A 22841-nucleotide genomic window follows, 5' to 3' on the forward strand; every position below is an offset into this window, starting at 1 on the left:
CATGTAGCGTGTCGTTAGGCGGGGCCGTGCTGTACATATATGTAGCGTGTCGTTAGGCGGGGCCGTGCTGTACATACGTGTAGCGTGTCGTTAGGCGGGGCCGTGCTGTACATATGTGTAGCGTGTCGTTAGGCGGGGCCGTGCTGTACATGCGTGTAGCGCGTCGTTAGGCGGGGCCGTGCTGTACATGCGTGTAGCGCGTCGTTAGGCGGGGCCGTGCTGTACATGCGTGTAGCGCGTCGTTAGGCGGGGCCGTGCTGTACATGCGTGTAGCGTGTCGTTAGGCCATGCTGTACTCATCATCATCATCATTATCATCTCTGGTTTTCCAGGTGTTGTTCTGGTTTCCTCTCACCTGATGGGGCGGCGCTGAGTGGACACTGATTAAGGACACGATCGGAGACATCATGGAGCTGGACCGGAGCCTCATGACTGGGAAGATCTTACGCCTCACCCTGAAGATCATCTACCTGCTGACCGGGGAGGTGAGGGATTATATGTCTTAAAGGGGTTTTCTAGGAAGTGTCTCCGCAGAACCTGCGCTGGTCGCTGATTGGCTGCAGCAGGTCCTCCAGTCATTGATATGAGGGGGGGAAGAATGGCGCATACTGAGTATTAGCACTTATCTTCCCAGGCGAGACTAAATGCGAGTGTGCTCCATTCTGATTGGTTTGGCACATTATATTATCGGAGATAAGATTCTTGGCTGGGGAAGTACAAGGAGGGTTACACAATGGTTATTCCTAGGTAGAAAAAAAGCGGTAACCAGGACAGGGGAATCAGACTCTGGGTAACTATTTCTCTGCTGGTTTCTATTACTTATTCTAGGCTCCATGTGATGGAAGCTGTGAGGTTACAAAAAAAACCTATGGTGAGCGTATAATTGACTTCAGGACAAAGACATCAAAGTGTTTAGTCTCTATTCCACTTCGCTGCTGCTGAGGCAGATTTGTGAGCAGCAGCTTTAGTACAGAAAATGCCATAACCGGAAAGACGAGGGCGAGCAGCACAATCTGGGCCTCGTTCTATCTGATTGGAAAGGGGGAATCACATATGACAAATGTGTCCACAGTAAGAAAGATGAAGAGGGCTGGACACAGTGTGTAGGGCTGGATCCGGCGCGTGGGGCCGGGGTCCGGCGCGTGGGGCCGGGGTCCGGCGCGTACTGGTGTAGGTGATGCTTCTGTTATGTTGTGTGCTTTGTAACATGGAGTGTGACTGTCACTTAGGACTATGTACCTATAAAGCGATGTGATGAAGACGATGCTACAGAACCCGTGCAACCGGAGACAAGTAACAACCAGAAGATCCTGGAGCTGACCAATGAGATCATTGAGCTGCTGACCGGAGAGGTGAGCGTCTGCTGCTGAGAACCAGTTCGGGGTTAACCTAACATGTCGGGTGTTTAGCCTCTGCTTATATCTCACTAATGTGCTGGCGGCTGCGCCTGCATTATGGATCTGATCATTGCCCCCCTGTGCCGTCATCGAGGGGCTCCTATCTGTCATAGAAGGGCGTGTAATAGACCCTGCAGGAGGCAGGCCGTCATACAGTTACACTGGATTTCCAATGTACTTCCATGCAGCTGTAGGGCAGTATATACTGTATCCGCAGTCCCACCTCTTAGGAGCCTAAAAACCTTCCTTTCCTAAAATGTAAAATAAAAAAAACAAACATAATTACGTAAGTTATCGCCATGACCCAAAATGACGATCTATTCATACACAAACGGTTATTATTTCCTAAGGCCTCGTGCTGTGCACGGTCACGGTGTGGTGAGGACCATGACGCTTGTACTTTTTAGTGGCGCCACTTAAAGGGATGTTCCCATTTCAGCAAATTATTGCTATTGTTTTTATGATAAAAAAACAAAGTTGTATAATTTTCCAATCTACTTTCTGTATCATTTCCTCACAGATTTCTAGATCTCTGCTTGCTGTCCTGCTATAGAAAGCTTCAAAGTTAACTACTAATGGACAGAAATCTGACCATGGTCACACAGGTGCGCGGCTCGTTATATATATCACACAGGTGCGCGGCTCGTTATATATATCACACAGGTGCGCGGCTCGTTACATATGTCACACAGGTGCGCGGCTCGTTACATATATCACACAGGTGCGCGGCTCGTTACATATATCACACAGGTGCGCGGCTCGTTACATATATCACACAGGTGCGCGGCTCGTTACATATATCACACAGGTGCGCGGCTCGTTACATATATCACACAGGTGCGCGGCTCGTTACATATATCACACAGGTGCGCGGCTCGTTACATATATCACACAGGTGCGCGGCTCGTTACATATATCACACAGGTGCGCGGCTCGTTACATATATCACACAGGTGCGCGGCTCGTTACATATATCACACAGGTGCGCGGCTCGTTACATATATCACACAGGTGCGCGGCTCGTTACATATATCACACAGGTGCGCGACTCTCGTTATATATATCACACAGGTGCGCGGCTCTGATTACACTCTGATTCTAACGAGCTGTGCACCTGTGTGACTTTGGTCAGAGATCTGTCCACTAACAGTAAATATAGAAGCTTTCCATAGAAGGACAGCAAGCAGAAAGGAAAGGAATTGATACAGAAAGAATATTGGAAAGTTGTAGAACTTTTTATTATTTATTATACCTAGTAGCATGTTTTATTTGTTTTTCTATCAGTTCTAAGGAAAGGGGGGGATTTAATCTATTAGGTTGTATTACTTATTTATTTTCTCTATATGGATTAAAAGTGGACGGTGAATTAAACATTTTAACTTTTTGTTGTATTTTATTTGAGGCCCACTGGGGTACTGTAACCCTGGGGGATCTGATTGCTCATACAGTACTACAATATACTACTGTGTAACACTCAAATTTAACTGCGAAACAGGTTATCTGCTGCGATTGGTCTAAAGTCATGTGACAAGGTGATGTCATCTAAGGTCCTTTACCCACAAACAATTGCCAAGTCTACCCCATATATGTATCTGATCCTGTGAAATCACATGGGGAGGAGGCCGTGGATGCATCCTGAGATACATATATGGGGGACATTTTGTAATTATTAGTGGGACCTTGGGTAACATCACTCTGGGCACATGAAGTTCTTAATGGTGAGACTGGGACGTGGGGAGGATCCGCTCTGCTCACTGCTAGATCTGACAATATATTCTGTGTCATTTAGGGTAAACATGTGAAAGACTATCTGACCCCTGAAGAAGAAGACGGCCACATGCACGCATCCCCGACCCTGCAGTGCAAGGAGGAGGAGACCCCAATGAGCATCAGTGCAGGTGAGACCCCGGGATGTCTGCAGGATCACATCTCAGCACCTGAAGAAGACGCCATAAGGAGTCTGCCGCTGCTTTCTATGTCTTCCACAGATCAGTCCTGTCAGACAAACCCACAAGACGGCCAGGAATATGAAGCGCAGTGTAAGAAGGAGGAAAGCGCTATAGACATACATTCTGGTAAGTACGTGTAACACATCGCTTTACCACCTACACAACTGCCATACTGCTCTACACGTCATAAACGCGTCATATAACACATCGCTTTACCCCCTACACAACTGCCATACTGCTCTACACGTCATGTATGCACATACCCTGTCATATAACACACGTATAGACGTCACGTGTCCCAACACCTCAGAGCCGTGACACCTCGAAACACAGTTCTGGTGTCCTGTTACCACAGAGAACCTTACTTTAAAGAGAACCTGTAACAGGTTTTACCCCACTAATCTACCAGCCCCCTCAGGTAAGGGATGAAATCTCACCTGTGTACCTATAAAATCTCCCCAAAAGTCAGACAAATATGACTCTTCTCACCACATTTTCACATGAGATGAGTAAAGTTTAGTGGTTGCACGGCTAGTGTCCCTAGTTTTTGGCCACGCGTGATTCGTGGACGAGACTTGTGGACCTGTTTTCATGTACTGATTCTAGCTGCTACCACTTGCTGTATATTAGGCTGTTGGACGTCCTTGCATTGACTATTCCCAAATACAAAATTACAATGAATTCAGGTAACATAATTTCTGTGTTATGGAATGGTTAGCGCACAGGAAGGCTCTTATTAAATTGAAGTTTTAATATCAAAAAGGGCAGTGCTTACAACAACGGGGTCAGTATATAAAAGTCTGACATAAGATAACAGACCTAAACCTACAATACAAAAACCTGCACTGAATACATTACGTGACATTATATGTCTGGTGCCTGGGGAAGCAGAAATACCCCGTCATTCCATCTGCGGGGGATCCCCAAAGAATGACAATTATTATCTGGAAACTTCCAGAAGGATCCATCATCCCCTGTAGCCCCCCTACCTGAGAGGACCTGATGAAGGCTTGGGATATGACTGTGATATTTGTATCTTACTTCCACCTTTTCCCTCGTGACGTCCCGCCGCATACACACTAATCATGAGGATATCACTAATAATATTTTGGAAGATATTTAATGGCTCCCTGTCTCTCTGTTATCCCTTGGCTCTTGACACTTTGTCACTAGAGATCTGTATAGACACAAAAGTATGTGGAGGAAATACAGGCGGTCCCCGGGTTACGTACAAGATGGGGTCCGGAGGTTTGTTCTTAAGTTGAATTTGTATGTAAGTCGAAACTGTAAATTTATCATTGTAGATCCAGACCCAAAAAAATTTGGCCCCAGTGACAATTGGAGTTTAAACATTTTTTGCTGTAATGGGACCAAGGATTATCAATAAAGCCTCATTACAGACACCTTACAGCTGATCATTGCAGCCTGGGACTATAGTAACATCCAGAGAGCTTACAGATAGAGGGGTCTGTCTGTAACTATGAGTTGTCTGTAAGTCAGGTGTCCTTAAGTAGGGGACCGCCTGTATACATAAGACCATATGTGTATTTGTAACTCGCCCCCTTTGCTGACCTTGGCCGTGCGGGGCCCGCCCCCTTTGCTGACCTTGGCCGTGCGGGGCCCGCCCCCTTTGCTGACCTTGGCCGTGCGGGGCCCGCCCCCTTTGCTGACCTTGGCCGTGCGGGGCCCGCCCCCTTTGCTGACCTTGGCCGTGCGGGGCCCGCCCCCTTTGCTGACCTTGGCCGTGCGGGGCCCGCCCCCTTTGCTGACCTTGGCCGTGCGGGGCCCGCCCCCTTTGCTGACCTTGGCCGTGCGGGGCCCGCGCCCTTTGCTGACCTTGGCCGTGCGGGGCCCGCCCCCTTTGCTGACCTTGGCCGTGCGGGGCCCGCCCCCTTTGCTGACCTTGGCCGTGCGGGGCCCGCCCCCTTTGCTGACCTTGGCCGTGCGGGGCCCGCCCCCTTTGCTGACCTTGGCCGTGCGGGGCCCGCCCCCTTTGCTGACCTTGGCCGTGCGGGGCCCGCCCCCTTTGCTGACCTTGGCCGTGCGGGGCCCGCCCCCTTTGCTGACCTTGGCCGTGCGGGGCCCGCCCCCTTTGCTGACCTTGGCCGTGCGGGGCCCGCCCCCTTTGCTGACCTTGGCCGTGCGGGGCCCGCCCCCTTTGCTGGCCTTGGCCGTGCGGGGCCCGCCCCCTCTGCTGGCCTTGGCCGTGCGGGGCCCGCCCCCTCTGCTGGCCTTGGCCGTGCGGGGCCCGCCCCCTCTGCTGGCCTTGGCCGTGCGGGGCCCGCCCCCTTTGCTGGCCTTGGCCGTGCGGGGCCCGCCCCCTTTGCTGGCCTTGGTAATGGATGTGAGAATCTCATCAATGTGTCATTAATTTTATGATGGCGTCTGGTTCTGGCAGATGCTGGTTTTATAGCCCAAGCATCCTGACATCAGATAAGTGGGAGGGCCACCTACCTCTCCTAATTTTTTAGTAGCATAAGGTAACAATTGTATTCATTTTATTCTTATTTTTTCTTAGAAAACTTTTTGGGGGATAAAAAGAAAAGAAGAGTTGTCACACATAAAGGGGCAGTAATCACTGTATGGGCTGATGGAGGATGTAGCCGGGTTACATATATCATCAGATACTTACTGCCTGTAGCACGTGTCCTATCACTGTATGGGCTGATGGGGGATGTAGCCGGGTTACATATGTCATCAGATACTTACTGCCTGTAGCACGTGTCCTATCACTGTATGGGCTGATGGAGGATGTAGCCGGGTTACATATATCATCAGATACTTACTGCCTGTAGCACGTGTCCTATCACTGTATGGGCTGATGGAGGATGTAGCCGGGTTACATATGTCATCAGATACTTACTGCCTGTAGCACGTGTCCTATCACTGTACGGGCTGATGGAGGATGTAGCCGGGTTACATATGTCATCAGATACTTACTGCCTGTAGCACGTGTCCTATCACTGTACGGGCTGATGGAGGATGTAGCCGGGTTACACATGTCATCAGATACTTACTGCCTGTAGCACGTGTCCTATCACTGTATGAGCTGATGGAGGATGTAGCCGGGTTACATATGTCATCAGATACTTACTGCCTGTAGCACGTGTCCTATCACTGTATGAGCTGATGGGGGATGTAGCCGGGTTACACATATCATCAGATACTTACTGCCTGTAGCACATGTCCTATCACTGTACGGGCTGATGGAGGATGTAGCCGGGTTACATATATCATCAGATACTTACTGCCTGTAGCACGTGTCCTATCACTGTATGGGCTGATGGAGGATGTAGCCGGGTTACACATATCATCAGATACTTACTGCCTGTAGCACGTGTCCTATCACTGTACGGGCTGATGGAGGATGTAGCCGGGTTACATATGTCATCAGATACTTACTGCCTGTAGCACGTGTCCTATCACTGTATGGGCTGATGGAGGATGTAGCCGGGTTACATATATCATCAGATACTTACTGCATGTAGCACGTGTCCTATCACTGTATGGACTGATGGAGGATGTAGCCGGGTTACATATATCATCAGATACTTACTGCATGTAGCACGTGTCCTATCACTGTATGGGCTGATGGAGGATGTAGCCGGGTTACATATATCATCAGATACTTACTGCCTGTAGCACGTGTCCTATCACTGTATGGGCTGATGGAGGATGTAGCCGGGTTACATGTATCATCAGATACTTACTGCCTGTAGCACGTGTCCTATCACTGTATGGGCTGATGGAGGATGTAGCCGGGTTACATGTATCATCAGATACTTACTGCCTGTAGCACGTGTCCTATCACTGTATGGGCTGATGGAGGATGTAGCCGGGTTACACGTATCATCAGATACTTACTGCCTGTAGCACGTGTCCTATCACTGTATGGGCTGATGGAGGATGTAGCCGGGTTACATGTATCATCAGATACTTACTGCCTGTAGCACGTGTCCTATCACTGTATGGGCTGATGGAGGATGTAGCCGGGTGACATATATCATCAGATACTTACTGCCTGTAGCACGTGTCCTATCACTGTATGGGCTGATGGAGGATGTAGCCGGGTGACATATATCATCAGATACTTACTGCCTGTAGCACGTGTCCTATCACTGTATGGGCTGATGGGGGATGTAGCCGGGTGACATATATCATCAGATACTTACTGCCTGTAGCACGTGTCCTATCACTGTATGGGCTGATGGAGGATGTAGCCGGGTTACACATGTCATCAGATACTTACTGCCTGTAGCACGTGTCCTATCACTGTATGGGCTGATGGAGGATGTAGCCGGGTGACATATATCATCAGATACTTACTGCCTGTAGCACGTGTCCTATCACTGTATGGGCTGATGGGGGATGTAGCCGGGTGACATATGTCATCAGATACTTATTGCCTGTAGCACGTGTCCTATCACTGTATGGGCTGATGGAGGATGTAGCCGGGTTACATGTATCATCAGATACTTACTGCCTGTAGCACGTGTCCTATCACTGTATGGGCTGATGGGGGATGTAGCCGGGTGACATATGTCATCAGATACTTATTGCCTGTAGCAGGTGTCCTATCAGTGTATGGGCTGATGGAGGATGTAGCCGGGTTACACATATCATCAGATACTTACTGCCTGTAGCACGTGTCCTATCACTGTATGGGCTGATGGAGGATGTAGCCGGGTTACACGTATCATCAGATACTTACTGCCTGTAGCACGTGTCCTATCACTGTATGGGCTGATGGAGGATGTAGCCGGGTTACATATATCATCAGATACTTACTGCCTGTAGCACGTGTCCTATCACTGTACGGGCTGATGGAGGATGTAGCCGGGTTACACATGTCATCAGATACTTATTGCCTGTAGCACGTGTCCTATCACTGTATGGGCTGATGGAGGATGTAGCCGGGTTACATGTATCATCAGATACTTACTGCCTGTAGCACGTGTCCTATCACTGTATGGGCTGATGGGGGATGTAGCCGGGTGACATATGTCATCAGATACTTATTGCCTGTAGCAGGTGTCCTATCAGTGTATGGGCTGATGGAGGATGTAGCCGGGTTACACATATCATCAGATACTTACTGCCTGTAGCACGTGTCCTATCACTGTACGGGCTGATGGAGGATGTAGCCGGGTTACATATATCATCAGATACTTACTGCCTGTAGCACGTGTCCTATCACTGTATGGGCTGATGGGGGATGTAGCCGGGTTACATATGTCATCAGATACTTACTGCCTGTAGCACGTGTCCTATCACTGTATGAGCTGATGGAGGATGTAGCCGGGTTACATATATCATCAGATACTTACTGCCTGTAGCACGTGTCCTATCACTGTATGGGCTGATGGGGGATGTAGCCGGGTTACATATGTCATCAGATACTTACTGCCTGTAGCACGTGTCCTATCACTGTATGGGCTGATGGAGGATGTAGCCGGGTTACATATGTCATCAGATACTTACTGCCTGTAGCACGTGTCCTATCACTGTATGAGCTGATGGAGGATGTAGCCGGGTTACATATATTATCAGATACTTACTGCCTGTAGCACGTGTCCTATCACTGTATGGGCTGATGGAGGATGTAGCCGGGTTACATATGTCATCAGATACTTACTGCCTGTAGCACGTGTCCTATCACTGTACGGGCTGATGGGGGATGTAGCCGGGTTACATATATCATCAGATACTTACTGCCTGTAGCACGTGTCCTATCACTGTATGGGCTGATGGGGGATGTAGCCGGGTTACACGTATCATCAGATACTTACTGCCTGTAGCACGTGTCCTATCACTGTATGGACTGATGGAGGATGTAGCCGGGTTACATATATCATCAGATACTTACTGCATGTAGCACGTGTCCTATCACTGTATGGGCTGATGGAGGATGTAGCCGGGTTACATATGTCATCAGATACTTACTGCCTGTAGCACGTGTCCTATCACTGTATGGGCTGATGGAGGATGTAGCCGGGTTACATGTATCATCAGATACTTACTGCCTGTAGCACGTGTCCTATCACTGTATGGGCTGATGGAGGATGTAGCCGGGTTACATATATCATCAGATACTTACTGCCTGTAGCACGTGTCCTATCACTGTACGGGCTGATGGAGGATGTAGCCGGGTTACACGTATCATCAGATACTTACTGCCTGTAGCACGTGTCCTATCACTGTATGGGCTGATGGAGGATGTAGCCGGGTTACATGTATCATCAGATACTTACTGCCTGTAGCACGTGTCCTATCACTGTATGGGCTGATGGAGGATGTAGCCGGGTTACATATGTCATCAGATACTTACTGCCTGTAGCACGTGTCCTATCACTGTATGAGCTGATGGAGGATGTAGCCGGGTTACATATATCATCAGATACTTACTGCCTGTAGCACGTGTCCTATCACTGTATGGGCTGATGGAGGATGTAGCCGGGTGACATATATCATCAGATACTTACTGCCTGTAGCACGTGTCCTATCACTGTATGGGCTGATGGGGGATGTAGCCGGGTGACATATATCATCAGATACTTACTGCCTGTAGCACGTGTCCTATCACTGTATGGGCTGATGGAGGATGTAGCCGGGTTACACATGTCATCAGATACTTACTGCCTGTAGCACGTGTCCTATCACTGTATGGGCTGATGGAGGATGTAGCCGGGTGACATATATCATCAGATACTTACTGCCTGTAGCACGTGTCCTATCACTGTATGGGCTGATGGGGGATGTAGCCGGGTGACATATGTCATCAGATACTTATTGCCTGTAGCACGTGTCCTATCACTGTATGGGCTGATGGAGGATGTAGCCGGGTTACATGTATCATCAGATACTTACTGCCTGTAGCACGTGTCCTATCACTGTATGGGCTGATGGGGGATGTAGCCGGGTGACATATGTCATCAGATACTTATTGCCTGTAGCAGGTGTCCTATCAGTGTATGGGCTGATGGAGGATGTAGCCGGGTTACACATATCATCAGATACTTACTGCCTGTAGCACGTGTCCTATCACTGTACGGGCTGATGGAGGATGTAGCCGGGTTACATATATCATCAGATACTTACTGCCTGTAGCACGTGTCCTATCACTGTATGGGCTGATGGAGGATGTAGCCGGGTGACATATGTCATCAGATACTTACTGCCTGTAGCACGTGTCCTATCACTGTATGGGCTGATGGAGGATGTAGCCGGGTGACATATATCATCAGATACTTACTGCCTGTAGCACGTGTCCTATCACTGTATGGGCTGATGGGGGATGTAGCCGGGTTACATATATCATCAGATACTTACTGCCTGTAGCACGTGTCCTATCACTGTATGGGCTGATGGAGGATGTAGCCGGGTTACATATATCATCAGATACTTACTGCCTGTAGCAGGTGTCCTATCACTGTATGGGCTGATGGGGGATGTAGCCGGGTTACATATGTCATCAGATACTTACTGCCTGTAGCACGTGTCCTATCACTGTATGAGCTGATGGAGGATGTAGCCGGGTTACATATATCATCAGATACTTACTGCCTGTAGCACGTGTCCTATCACTGTATGGGCTGATGGGGGATGTAGCCGGGTTACATATGTCATCAGATACTTACTGCCTGTAGCACGTGTCCTATCACTGTATGGGCTGATGGAGGATGTAGCCGGGTTACATATGTCATCAGATACTTACTGCCTGTAGCACGTGTCCTATCACTGTATGAGCTGATGGAGGATGTAGCCGGGTTACATATATTATCAGATACTTACTGCCTGTAGCACGTGTCCTATCACTGTATGGGCTGATGGAGGATGTAGCCGGGTTACATATGTCATCAGATACTTACTGCCTGTAGCACGTGTCCTATCACTGTACGGGCTGATGGGGGATGTAGCCGGGTTACACGTATCATCAGATACTTACTGCCTGTAGCACGTGTCCTATCACTGTATGGGCTGATGGAGGATGTAGCCGGGTTACACATGTCATCAGATACTTACTGCCTGTAGCACGTGTCCTATCACTGTATGGGCTGATGGGGGATGTAGCCGGGTTACATATATCATCAGATACTTACTGCCTGTAGCACGTGTCCTATCACTGTATGGGCTGATGGAGGATGTAGCCGGGTGACATATATCATCAGATACTTACTGCCTGTAGCACGTGTCCTATCACTGTATGGGCTGATGGGGGATGTAGCCGGGTTACATATATCATCAGATACTTACTGCCTGTAGCAGGTGTCCTGTCACTGTATGGGCTGATGGGGGATGTAGCCGGGTTACACATATCATCAGATACTTACTGCCTGTAGCACGTGTCCTATCACTGTATGGGCTGATGGGGGATGTAGCCGGGTTACACATATCATCAGATACTTACTGCCTGTAGCACGTGTCCTATCACTGTATGGGCTGATGGAGGATGTAGCCGGGTTACATGTGTCATCAGATACTTACTGCCTGTAGCACGTGTCCTATCACTGTATGGGCTGATGGAGGATGTAGCCGGGTTACACATATCATCAGATACTTACTGCCTGTAGCACGTGTCCTATCACTGTATGGGCTGATGGAGGATGTAGCCGGGTTACATATATCATCAGATACTTACTGCCTGTAGCACATGTCCTATCACTGTATGGGCTGATGGAGGATGTAGCCGGGTTACATATATCATCAGATACTTACTGCCTGTAGCACGTGTCCTATCACTGTATGAGCTGATGGAGGATGTAGCCGGGTTACATATATCATCAGATACTTACTGCATGTAGCACGTGTCCTATCACTGTATGGGCTGATGGAGGATGTAGCCGGGTTACATATATCATCAGATACTTACTGCCTGTAGCACGTGTCCTATCACTCGTGCTTCTGCTGCTTCTGTACTGATAAAATGTATCTTGTATTTTCCAATGAAGGTAATTTTATACCGGATAGTTTACACAAAAGCCAAGGACCAATGGATCCATCACAACACATTGCCGATCCTGCGGAGACAACGGTAACTCTACATTGTGTTGGTTGTGTAAAAAAATCTGTATGTGGAAAGTCATAAATTTATCCAGATCTCTCTGGACTGGACCGGCCGGGTTGAGGGGGCGGGGGAGGCGGGCCGGCGGCTGGGCTGAGGGGGCGGGGGAGGCGGGCCGGCGGCTGGGCTGAGGGGGCGGGGGAGGCGGGCCGGCGGCTGGGCTGAGGGGGCGGGGGAGGCGGGCCGGCGGCTGGGCTGAGGGGGCGGGGGAGGCGGGCCGGCGGCTGGGCTGAGGGGGCGGGGGAGGCGGGCCGGCGGCTGGGCTGAGGGGGCGGGGGAGGCGGGCCGGCGGCTGGGCTGAGGGGGCGGGGGAGGCGGGCCGGCGGCTGGGCTGAGGGGGCGGGGGCGTCGGGCCGGCGGCTGGGCTGAGGGGGCGGGGGCGTCGGGCCGGCGGCTGGGCTGAGGGCGGGGGCGTCGGGCCGGCGGCTGGGCTGAGGGCGGGCCGGCGTCGGTATAAATAACTACAAAATATATATTTGTAACCTATTCTATTTTCTTGTAGCTAAGAGCAGTTATTTACTATCCAGGGCAATGCCGGGAGCTACAGCGAGTATCCAAATAAATTCTGCTTATTTTGGGTTAAAGGGATTGTCCAGAAGGCAATAGTGGCCGTGCAGCCATAAAACACATCATGATAGCAGAGGCTTTGGGTTCTCTTGGTGACTCCTGCAGGACATTATTGGGTTTTATTGATTGTTTGATGTCATCTAGGACGTCCGGCAGAATATTATGCTGAACGATGCCGGGGGGCGGGACCTTCGCTTTAAGGAGGAGGATGAGGAAGTTCCTATAGGTCCTGGAGCAGGTATGGAGTATCAAACAGCTGTATATTCTTTTATATTTTAATGAGGTTTATTTTCTTGTGAATTATCAGATTTTACACCTACCTCTCTCTTTCTGCCCCCGAGCACCCCGAGAGCTATGGCCCTGCACCCCCCCGAGAGCTATGGCCCTGCACCCCCCCGAGAGCTATGGCCCTGCACCCCCCCGAGAGCTATGGCCCTGCACCCCCCCGAGAGCTATGGCCCTGCACACCCCTGCTCTGCATGGCATGTTTCCCAGGCTGCACAGTTACTTACTCTCATACATTCCATATCTTGGAGTATTTCATGTAATTGGAGTCCCACAACCCAATAGTAGTTCACCTTTCACTACCTGTACTGACAGCACCCTGCTCCCCCTGTGTATCTGAAGAAACGAGGGTGCACCTAACCCCGTGGCCACGCCCATGTTGCACTGACTGCATTATCTGTATTCGGGCTATGGATTGTCTTAAAGGAAACCCACCATCAGGAATCTACCATCTTTTTGTAATCCTATAACCTGATCTAACCCTTATCTGAATAATAAGAAAACCTTTTGGCTTCTGAGGCGTGCAGAAACCTCTCCAAGCTGTGTCAGCAAAGGCCTGCACGTCCTCGGTGCATTCCCTGGTACAGGTGGTAAAGTACATGCTCTTACAGCTGCTGGCACTTAAAGGGAACCTGTCACCAGGGACCTCATTTTCACTGAAGACAGGTTGCAAAAGTCCATTACAGCTGCAAAGATGTCTTTGTGCCAGAATCCTGTGCTGAGTCCCAGGGGTTGGGCTTTGGTTTGGATGCATTTTAAAAAAATAAACATGTGACTCCTGAGCTCTCGCCCCCTCATTTTTGCTCCTGTACAGCTCCTCCCTCCCCACCATGCAGTGAGCTTTATTGCTGTGCGAGTGAAGGAGCAGGAGGGAGGAGCTGTACAGGAGCACAAAGGGGGGCGGGGGGCTGAGAGCTTAGGAGTTATTGAGTAGCAGAGACAAGACCAAAGCCCAACCCCTGGGACTACACAGAGGATTTTGGTAGGGAGCCAGGTTAGTTAAAACATACAATTATATTGTAGTGAAAGTGCTGAGATAATGCACAAAGACTTATGTGCACTGCAGGTGTGATGGGCTTATGCAAATGGACTTGGCGCAAAAACAAGCTGTATCGGCAGTGCAAGGAGGTGGAACAGCAGAGGCTACTGGTACGTGGAGTCGCCTTTGCCCCCACAGTCCGGGGAGGTCACTCCACGCCCCAGTAGCCTCTGCTGAAAATGTTCATATTACTTAAAGGAAACCTACAGCCACGGATCTACCTATTAAGTCAGATCCGGTGGTAGGTGCATCTACCGTTTGGAAGGATAGACCTTTTTAGGGCTAATCCTTTACTCCCCTCTTTTATAATGTTTTATTGGGGTAATATGCAAATTTTCTAGAGGCTCCTGGGGCGTGTAACAGCTGGAGCTGAGGCTGCACGGTGCTGTTACTCCACGCCCCTGTAGCCTCTGATCCTCCTCCTATCTTCAGTGCGCAGCTCCTCGTATTATTATAAATAATTACAGCTACGAGGAGCTGAGGGGGTTTGGCAATGACAGTGTCATTTTCAGGTCCCCTATCAGGGGCTCTATAGAACTTAGATTGATACTTTTGTGTCATATTAAAGATGCGAATCTTTCCGATCAGCCTGATGTTTCTGTGAGCTCCAGGACCATAGCGACTATGAGCATCTTCAGCCTCTAAAAGTGACTCATCTCAGGCAAGAATACATATTGGGGGTGTTTTTTAATAATAGGTAAATGGGAAAGATTACACATAAGAGGGATTTCTCCAAAGGACACGTCATGCCCTACTTGAGGGGGCTGTTAGTTTATTGGGGTAAAAGTAGGTGACATGTTGCCTTTAATGTGGGTTTTTAATGCCCCTCCGAATGTTGATAAAGTTGATGGTCCTGGAAATCACATGAAACCGGTCCTCACAGAAATCATGTCCTGTGTGTTTTATGTTGTACAGATGGGGCAAGGAACATCTCACAGCTGCCCCCCAGCCCTCCTAATACACAGGACTGCACAGAGGAGGAGAGTGATGACAGTGAAACAACAGAGGAGGAGGACGAGGAGGAGGTAAGTAGCTTTACTCCAGACTTACTCAATTTTATGGCTGTTTAGCTCCTATCGCTCAGTGATGGTCAGTGTAGTGTGAGTGGGGTCTCTCAGAGCAGACACTTCATGATTCCTCTGTGCTGTGAGCGGGGACTCTCTGAGCAGACACTTCATGATTCCTCTGTGCTGTGAGCGGGGACTCTCTGAGCAGACACTTCATGATCCCTCTGTGCTGTGAGCGAGGACTCTCTGAGCAGACACTTCATGGTCCCTCTGTGCTGTGAGCAGGGACTCTCTGAGCAGACACTTCATGATCCCTCTGTGCTGTGAGCGGGGACTCTCTGAGCAGACACTTCATGATCCCTCTGTGCTGTGAGCGGGGACTCTCTGAGCAGACACTTCATGATCCCTCTGTGCTGTGAGCGGGGTCTCTCAGAGCAGACACTTCATGATTCCTCTGTGCTGTGAGCGGGGACTCTCTGAGCAGACACTTCATGATTCCTCTGTGCTGTGAGCGGGGACTCTCTGAGCAGACACTTCATGATCCCTCTGTGCTGTGAGCGAGGACTCTCTGAGCAGACACTTCATGGTCCCTCTGTGCTGTGAGCAGGGACTCTCTGAGCAGACACTTCATGATCCCTCTGTGCTGTGAGCGGGGACTCTCTGAGCAGACACTTCATGATCCCTCTGTGCTGTGAGCGGGGACTCTCTGAGCAGACACTTCATGATCCCTCTGTGCTGTGAGCGGGGACTCTCTGAGCAGACACTTCATGATTCCTCTGTGCTGTGAGCGGGGACTCTCTGAGCAGACACTTCATGATTCCTCTGTGCTGTGAGCGGGGACTCTCTGAGCAGACACTTCATGATCCCTCTGTGCTGTGAGCGGGGACTCTCTGAGCAGACACTTCATGATCCCTCTGTGCTGTGAGCGGGGACTCTCTGAGCAGACACTTCATGATTCCTCTGTGCTGTGAGCGGGGACTTTCTGAGCAGACACTTCATGATCCCTCTGTGCTGTGAGCGGGGACTCTCTGAGCAGACACTTCATGATCCCTCTGTGCTGTGAGCGAGGACTCTCTGAGCAGACACTTCATGATCCCTCTGTGCTGTGAGCGGGGACTCTCTGAGCAGACACTTCATGATCCCTCTGTGCTGTGAGCGGCAAGTCTCTGAGCAGACACTTCATGATCCCTCTGTGCTGTGAGCGAGGACTCTCTGAGCAGACACTTCATGATCCCTCTGTGCTGTGAGCGGGGACTCTCTGAGCAGACACATCATGATCCCTCTGTGCTGTGAGCGGGGACTCTCTGAGCAGACACTTCATGATCCCTCTGTGCTGTGAGCGGGGACTCTCTGAGCAGACCCTTCATGATTCCTCTGTGCTGTGAGCGGGGACTCTCTGAGCAGACACTTCATGATCCCTCTGTGCTGTGAGCGGGGACTCTCTGAGCAGACACTTCATGATCCCTCTGTGCTGTGAGCGGGGACTCTCTGAGCAGACACTTCATGATTCCTCTGTGCTGTGAGCGGGGACTCTCTGAGCAGACACTTCATGATCCCTCTGTGCTGTGAGCGAGGACTCTCTGAGCAGACACTTCATGATCCCTCTGTGCTGTGAGCGGGGACTCTCTGAGCAGACACTTCATGATCCCTCTGTGCTGTGAGCGAGGACTCTCTGAGCAGACACTTCATGATCCCTCTGTGCTGTGAGCGGCAAGTCTCTGAGCAGACACTTCATGATCCCTCTGTGCTGTGAGCGGGGACTCTCTGAGCAGACACTTCATGATTCCTCTGTGCTGTGAGCGGGGACTCTCTGAGCAGACACTTCATGATTCCTCTGTGCTGTGAGCGGGGACTCTCTGAGCAGACACTTCATGATTCCTCTGTGCTGTGAGCGGGGTCTCTCTGAGCAGACACTTCATGATTCCTCTGTGCTGTGAGCGGGGACTCTCTGAGCAGACACTTCATGATTCCTCTGTGCTGTGAGCGGGGACTCTCTGAGCAGACACTTCATGATTCCTCTGTGATGTGAGCGGGGACTCTCTGAGCAGACACTTCATGATCCCTCTGTGCTGTGAGCGGGGACTCTCTGAGCAGACACTTCATGATCCCTCTGTGCTGTCAGATGCTTGAGCTGACAATGTGCTTAGATTATCAGGGTGCAGGGTTTATTTACATTTTTATTTAGCTTCTGAACATTGTACTAGTATCTGACACATAGATAAAATAGATAAGACAGATCAGAAATGAGGAGATCCATGAGATAGATATAAAACACAATGCATAAGTCTCTACACGCTGCTGCTTTCCGGCAGGAAGTGCCTGTGTCTGAGCTGTCTTGTAATGCAGGGGAGTTGGACAGGAAGTAGAGAGCACTGCAACTGTGCAGACAGAAGATGCTATTCATGAGAAGAATCCGACCATAGACAGAAGATTTACGGTCGTATCCAGGGACGACCAAATACTAAAGGCCAGGACTGATAGAGACAGGTTGGACTTGTATCTGTGAAATGCTGGATTTTTGTTAGAGAATGTGTTATTCTCTTATCCTGAGTATATATTAGGAATCTTGTCTTTTGTGGGAATACAACTTCTAAGTGATGTCTTTAATAATAAGAGACTCTGCCTTCAGTATGTAAAGAGGAGGATCCTCGTACCTGCCAGTAATGGGGCCTGTAGGGTGGTGCCATATTATGAGAGGACTATGGTAGAAGCTTTGTGTCCTGGCATGTGTCTTATGTGTGGACCCTGTGTATACTTCCCCCACAGCAGCCTCCACATTATCCATTGCTTTATCAGGGGCCTCGTTTTATTTCCAGCCTTCTTTGCTCCTTAACCCTTTCCCGCTGGTGCTCTTTTGTGTTTCCACTTTATTTGGGTTTATTTTCTGTGTAACACATCTTACTTCCTAGTAGCGGGATGTAATATTCCTTCCCGGATACTGGGAAATAAATTCCAAATCCAGTGAAGTTTTGTGCCTTTTATTTTGGGCCCTGTTTTTATGGCTTTCGTTGTGCGCTCCTCTCATTTATTCTTTGGGTCTGTACGATTACGGAGATAACAAATTTATATAGGTTTTAATATATTTTTAAAAAAATTCTTCCCTTTGCCCTATTCTGTGTAATATTTTGCAGGATGTGGTGACTTTTCATTGATGCCATTTCTGGGCCGGTGCGGCTTTTACATCATTTATTATCAACAATTTTTTGTGTTGCAAAATGCCCAAATAAAAGTGCATTAGGGGGTTCAGAGAATGGAATAACGGTTATTATATTCTGATAGATGAGGACTTTTGGGAAGAGGCGACATCTCACGTCCTTAAGTAGGTGACCGGCTGTACTATTACTGGCAGGGGCCACTGGTGGATCTGATACGCTCATTTCCTTGCTCTCCTCTGCACCCGTCCAGCTCTTCTATGTCCTTTTTATACACTGGTGCCCAAACCTGTCCCCAATACTCGATGTGAGGTCTGACCAGGGCTCTGTATAAGGGTAAAACTACGTCTGTATTTCTGAGATCCGGTAATCCGTCCTTTCTTTCTGTCTCTGGCAGGACGACCGCGTCCAAGGTCTGAAGATTGTCGTTAAATCGGAGGAAGCGGAGACCCGAATGAAGATAAAGAAGGAAGATGTTTCTTCAGGCGTCAGTCCGGGTGTGTTCTCTGGTTTCAGGCTCCTCACACGGGAAGGTGTTTGTCCCCATGATGACAGTCCGGTGCTGCCAGGCTTGTTTAGTGGCTTTCTGTCCCGGATAATGCAGGGAGGTCCAGTAGCCGTTCCCATTCCCTTGTGCACATGACGGGGGGTTAAAGGTGCTCCTTGTTTCCTGCGCCATGGTCCATTGGAGCCGTGGACCCACCCCTCCCTATGTCAGAGTGCACGGGGGCAGGGCTGGTCGCATATGGGTTTCTATGCATGCGATCAGCAACCGCTGAAATATTCAGACAATACAAGACACCGGGGGATGGTTGCCGCTAGAAACGCATATACGATCTGCCGAATTCCATTTGCTTTCCATATGCCCAACTATTTTTAACCAATAATCTGTCAAACAAAAGTTAGACAAACCTTTCGTACCCATTAGATGTTCCCAGCACCTGTAGACTATTGGTCATCTCTATCACGCCTTTCCCTCCTCCAGGTGGCAGGGAGACCCGCTTCATGCGTGGGACCAGCAGAGAAGACACAGCCACGTCCACCACTGGGCAGAAAGTCCACGGCATCGACTGTAAATATGTGACGGCAGAAAAGCCCTTCTTCTGTGGCGACTGTGGAGGTTTCTTTAAGCACAAGTCCAGTCTGGTTCTGCACCGCAGGATCCACTCGGGAGAAAAACCGTTTTCATGTTCACAATGCGGAAAAGAGTTTATACAGAAGGCAAATTACCTGCGACACCAGAGACTCCACACGGGAGAGAAGCCCTACAAGTGCAGCGAGTGCGGGAAGCTGTACGCACAGAAGCAGAGTCTCCTCATGCACCAGAAGTTTCACGCGGAGAACGAACCTTTCTCGTGTCCCGAGTGCGGAGAAAACTTTATCCGCCAGTCTCACCTGGTGAACCATCGGAAGAGCCACAAAGGATTGAAGCGTTACTCCTGCCCAGACTGCGGAGACTTCTTCATGTTAAGGTCCAGCCTTGTCATTCATCAGAGGGTTCACAGCGCTGAACGGCCTCTTACCGGCTGAATCGCCTCGCCCCGGGGTGCAAGCTCCAGGAAAACTACCCTCAAAATCCGGGGACACTTACTCATGGATCCAGGTACTGGGACTGTGGGATCTTCTTACATTATACATGGTCACCTCCAATAATTATGCTAATGCATGAGAGGGGCTTTTGAGGCGTAACCAGAGTGCCTCCATGCTGTAGCTTCACAGGCTATTACACTGTTTCCCCTCCCCGTCCCTCTGCATGATATCTCTTTGCAGCACAGGAAGTTTCAGCAAACAGTGGAAGGGGGAAACTGCTTCCGTACAGTATAACAGCCTGTGAATCTGCAGCACGGAGGGGCTCTGATAATGCCCAGAGAGCCCTTCTGGCATATTTACCAAAGTTGATGTTCGAAGGAAGGAGGCCATGGATAAGAAATATAATAAGGTACTGCAGTCCTGGATCTATAAGTATCGCGATGGATTTTGATGGAGCACCGTACAACAGAACACAGGGCGTGGCCCCATGCTGGGGTGGGATAGCGGCCCCATGCTGGGGTGGGATAGCGGCCCCATGCTGGGGTGGGATAGCGGCCCCATGCTGGGGTGGGATAGCGGCCCCATGCTGGGGTGGGATAGCGGCCCCATGCTGGGGTGGGATAGCGGCCCCATGCTGGGGTGGGATAGCGGCCCCATGCTGGGGTGGGATAGCGGCCCCATGCTGGGGTGGGATAGCGGCCACGTGATGGGGTGGGATAGCGGCCCCATGCTGGGGTGGGATAGTGGCCCCATGCTGGGGTGGGAATGACCCGTGTTCAGAGACGACCTGTAACAGTTCTAGAAACTCTAAAATGAATAAATGTTACCAGTGAAAACGAGAAACTCTTGTCCTATATGTCATCAGGGCAAAGGGAACCTGTCAGCAGTGACCGATGGACCCTGAATACCGTGTCACCGGATAGAAGTCTGTAATGAGGCCCTAATGTATCTTCTGGGGGTTTCTGTGTAGCCGACTTCTCTTCCTTCTAGATTTTCAGTGAAGGAGGCAGGAGAGCTCTGGGGTGGAGTCCGGCTCCCCCACCTCTGCATCGGCCCCCCACGTCACTGCTCATCTGTGCACCCCTGACGTCACCATAGGTGAGTACTGCACATGCGTCGTACTCACACCAGCATTGTGCACACAGCTGGCGCATGCGCGGTGGGCACCTGTGGGGACAGCTGGCGCATGCGCGGTGGGCACCTGTGGGGACAGCTGGCGCATGCGCGGTGGGCACCTGTGGGGACAGCTGGCGCATGCGCGGTGGGCACCTGTGGGGACAGCTGGCGCATGCGCGGTGGGCACCTGTGGGGACAGCTGGCGCATGCGCGGTGGGCACCTGTGGGGACAGCTGGCGCATGCGCGGTGGGCACCTGTGGGGACAGCTGGCGCATGCGCGGTGGGCACCTGTGGGGACAGCTGGCGCATGCGCGGTGGGCACCTGTGGGGACAGCTGGCGGAGCACATACCAGTGCGTGTGCTGGATTTTCAGTGTTGAATCCTGCGATCCTGTCTATAACCACCATCCACCGGCGATCACATGACCACAGAATCCGCTGGTGGATATTACGAGATTGGGGGTAAGTACCAAACCATGTACAATGTATTTAGTGATTAAACATTGACATAAAGTTCATGTGGTTGAAAAAAGACTCATGTCCATCACGTTCAGCCAAGGAAGGGAACAATTCTATGTAACATAACCATCAATGTTATTTAGCGCTCTGCTGTCCCTGCTGTGCTCTGCTCCTGAGCTCTCTGCTGTCCCTGCTGTGCTCTGCTCCTGAGCTCTCTGCTGTCCCTGCTGTGCTCTGCTCCTGAGCTCTCTGCTGTCCCTGCTGTGCTCTGCGCCTGAGCTCTCTGCTGTCCCTGCTGTGGCCAGCGCCTGAGCTCTCTGCTGTCCCTGCTGTGACCAGCACCTGAGCTCTCTGCTGTCCCTGCTGTGCTCTGCGCCTGAGCTCTCTGCTGTCCCTGCTGTGCTCTGCTCCTGAGCTCTCTGCTGTCCCTGCTGTGCTCTGCTCCTGAGCTCTCTGCTGTCCCTGCTGTGCTCTGCTCCTGAGCTCTCTGCTGTCCCTGCTGTGCTCTGCGCCTGAGCTCTCTGCTGTCCCTGCTGTGCTCTGCGCCCGAGCTCGCCCCCCCCCCCACTCCGCGCCCATCATACACATATACAGGAGGAGCCCCCGCTACACACCTATCATACACATATACAGGAGGAGCCCCCCACTACACACCTATCACACACATATACAGGAGGAGCCCCCCCCACTACACACCTATCACACACATATACAGGAGGAGCCCCCACTACACACCTATCACACACATATACAGGAGGAGCCCCCCACTACACACCTATCACACACATACAGGAGGAGCCCCCCACTACACACCTATCACACACATACAGGAGGAGCCCCCCCCCCTACACACCTATCATACACATACAGGAGGAGCCCCCCGCTACACACCTATCACACACATACAGGAGGAGCCCCCCACTACACACCTATCACACACATACAGGAGGAGCCCCCCACTACACACCTATCACACACATACAGGAGGAGCCCCCCCCCCTACACACCTATCATACACATACAGGAGGAGCCCCCCGCTACACACCTATCATACACATATACAGGAGGAGCCCCCCGCTACACACCTATCACACACATATACAGGAGGAGCCCCCCACTACACACCTATCATACACATATACAGGAGGAGCCCCCCACTACACACCTATCACACACATACAGGAGGAGCCCCCCCCCCCCTACACACCTATCATACACATATACAGGAGGAGCCCCCACTACACACCTATCACACACATATACAGGAGGAGCCCCCCGC

General features: G+C 50.7%; 1 protein-coding gene across 3 annotated transcripts; it reads left to right on the forward strand.

Annotated features, from left to right (window-relative positions):
• The first annotated feature begins 335 nt into the window (after positions 1-335).
• On the forward strand, positions 336-20817 carry LOC140111678 (uncharacterized). 3 transcript variants are annotated; one of them, XM_072132404.1, is made up of 9 exons: positions 336-485; positions 1230-1352; positions 3187-3295; positions 3386-3472; positions 12295-12377; positions 13119-13212; positions 15214-15318; positions 18853-18954; positions 19443-20817. In XM_072132404.1, exons 1-9 carry the CDS (start codon positions 408-410, stop codon positions 19985-19987), a joined length of 1326 nt encoding a protein of 441 aa, XP_071988505.1. In that variant the 5' UTR covers positions 336-407; the 3' UTR covers positions 19988-20817. The 3 variants fall into 3 exon arrangements, with proteins under 3 accessions (XP_071988505.1, XP_071988506.1, XP_071988504.1); XM_072132405.1 differs by having other exon boundaries at positions 15214-15312; XM_072132403.1 differs by having other exon boundaries at positions 15214-15323; positions 18855-18954; positions 19443-20816.
• The last annotated feature ends 2024 nt before the right edge of the window (positions 20818-22841 follow it).

The sequence above is a fragment of the Engystomops pustulosus genome, unplaced genomic scaffold (genome assembly GCF_040894005.1).
Source record: "Engystomops pustulosus unplaced genomic scaffold, aEngPut4.maternal MAT_SCAFFOLD_542, whole genome shotgun sequence".
Lineage (NCBI taxonomy): Eukaryota > Metazoa > Chordata > Amphibia > Anura > Leptodactylidae > Engystomops > Engystomops pustulosus.

Excerpts from the sequence above, each read along its gene's own strand:
- LOC140111678 (XM_072132403.1), top strand. The coding sequence starts at position 408 with ATGGAGCTGGACCGGAGCCTCATGACTGGGAAGATCTTACGCCTCACC. Across the intron at positions 1,353-3,186 it reads TTGAGCTGCTGACCGGAGAG|GGTAAACATGTGAAAGACTA; the intron begins GTGAGCGTCTGC and ends TGTGTCATTTAG. Across the intron at positions 3,296-3,385 it reads CCCAATGAGCATCAGTGCAG|ATCAGTCCTGTCAGACAAAC; the intron begins GTGAGACCCCGG and ends TGTCTTCCACAG.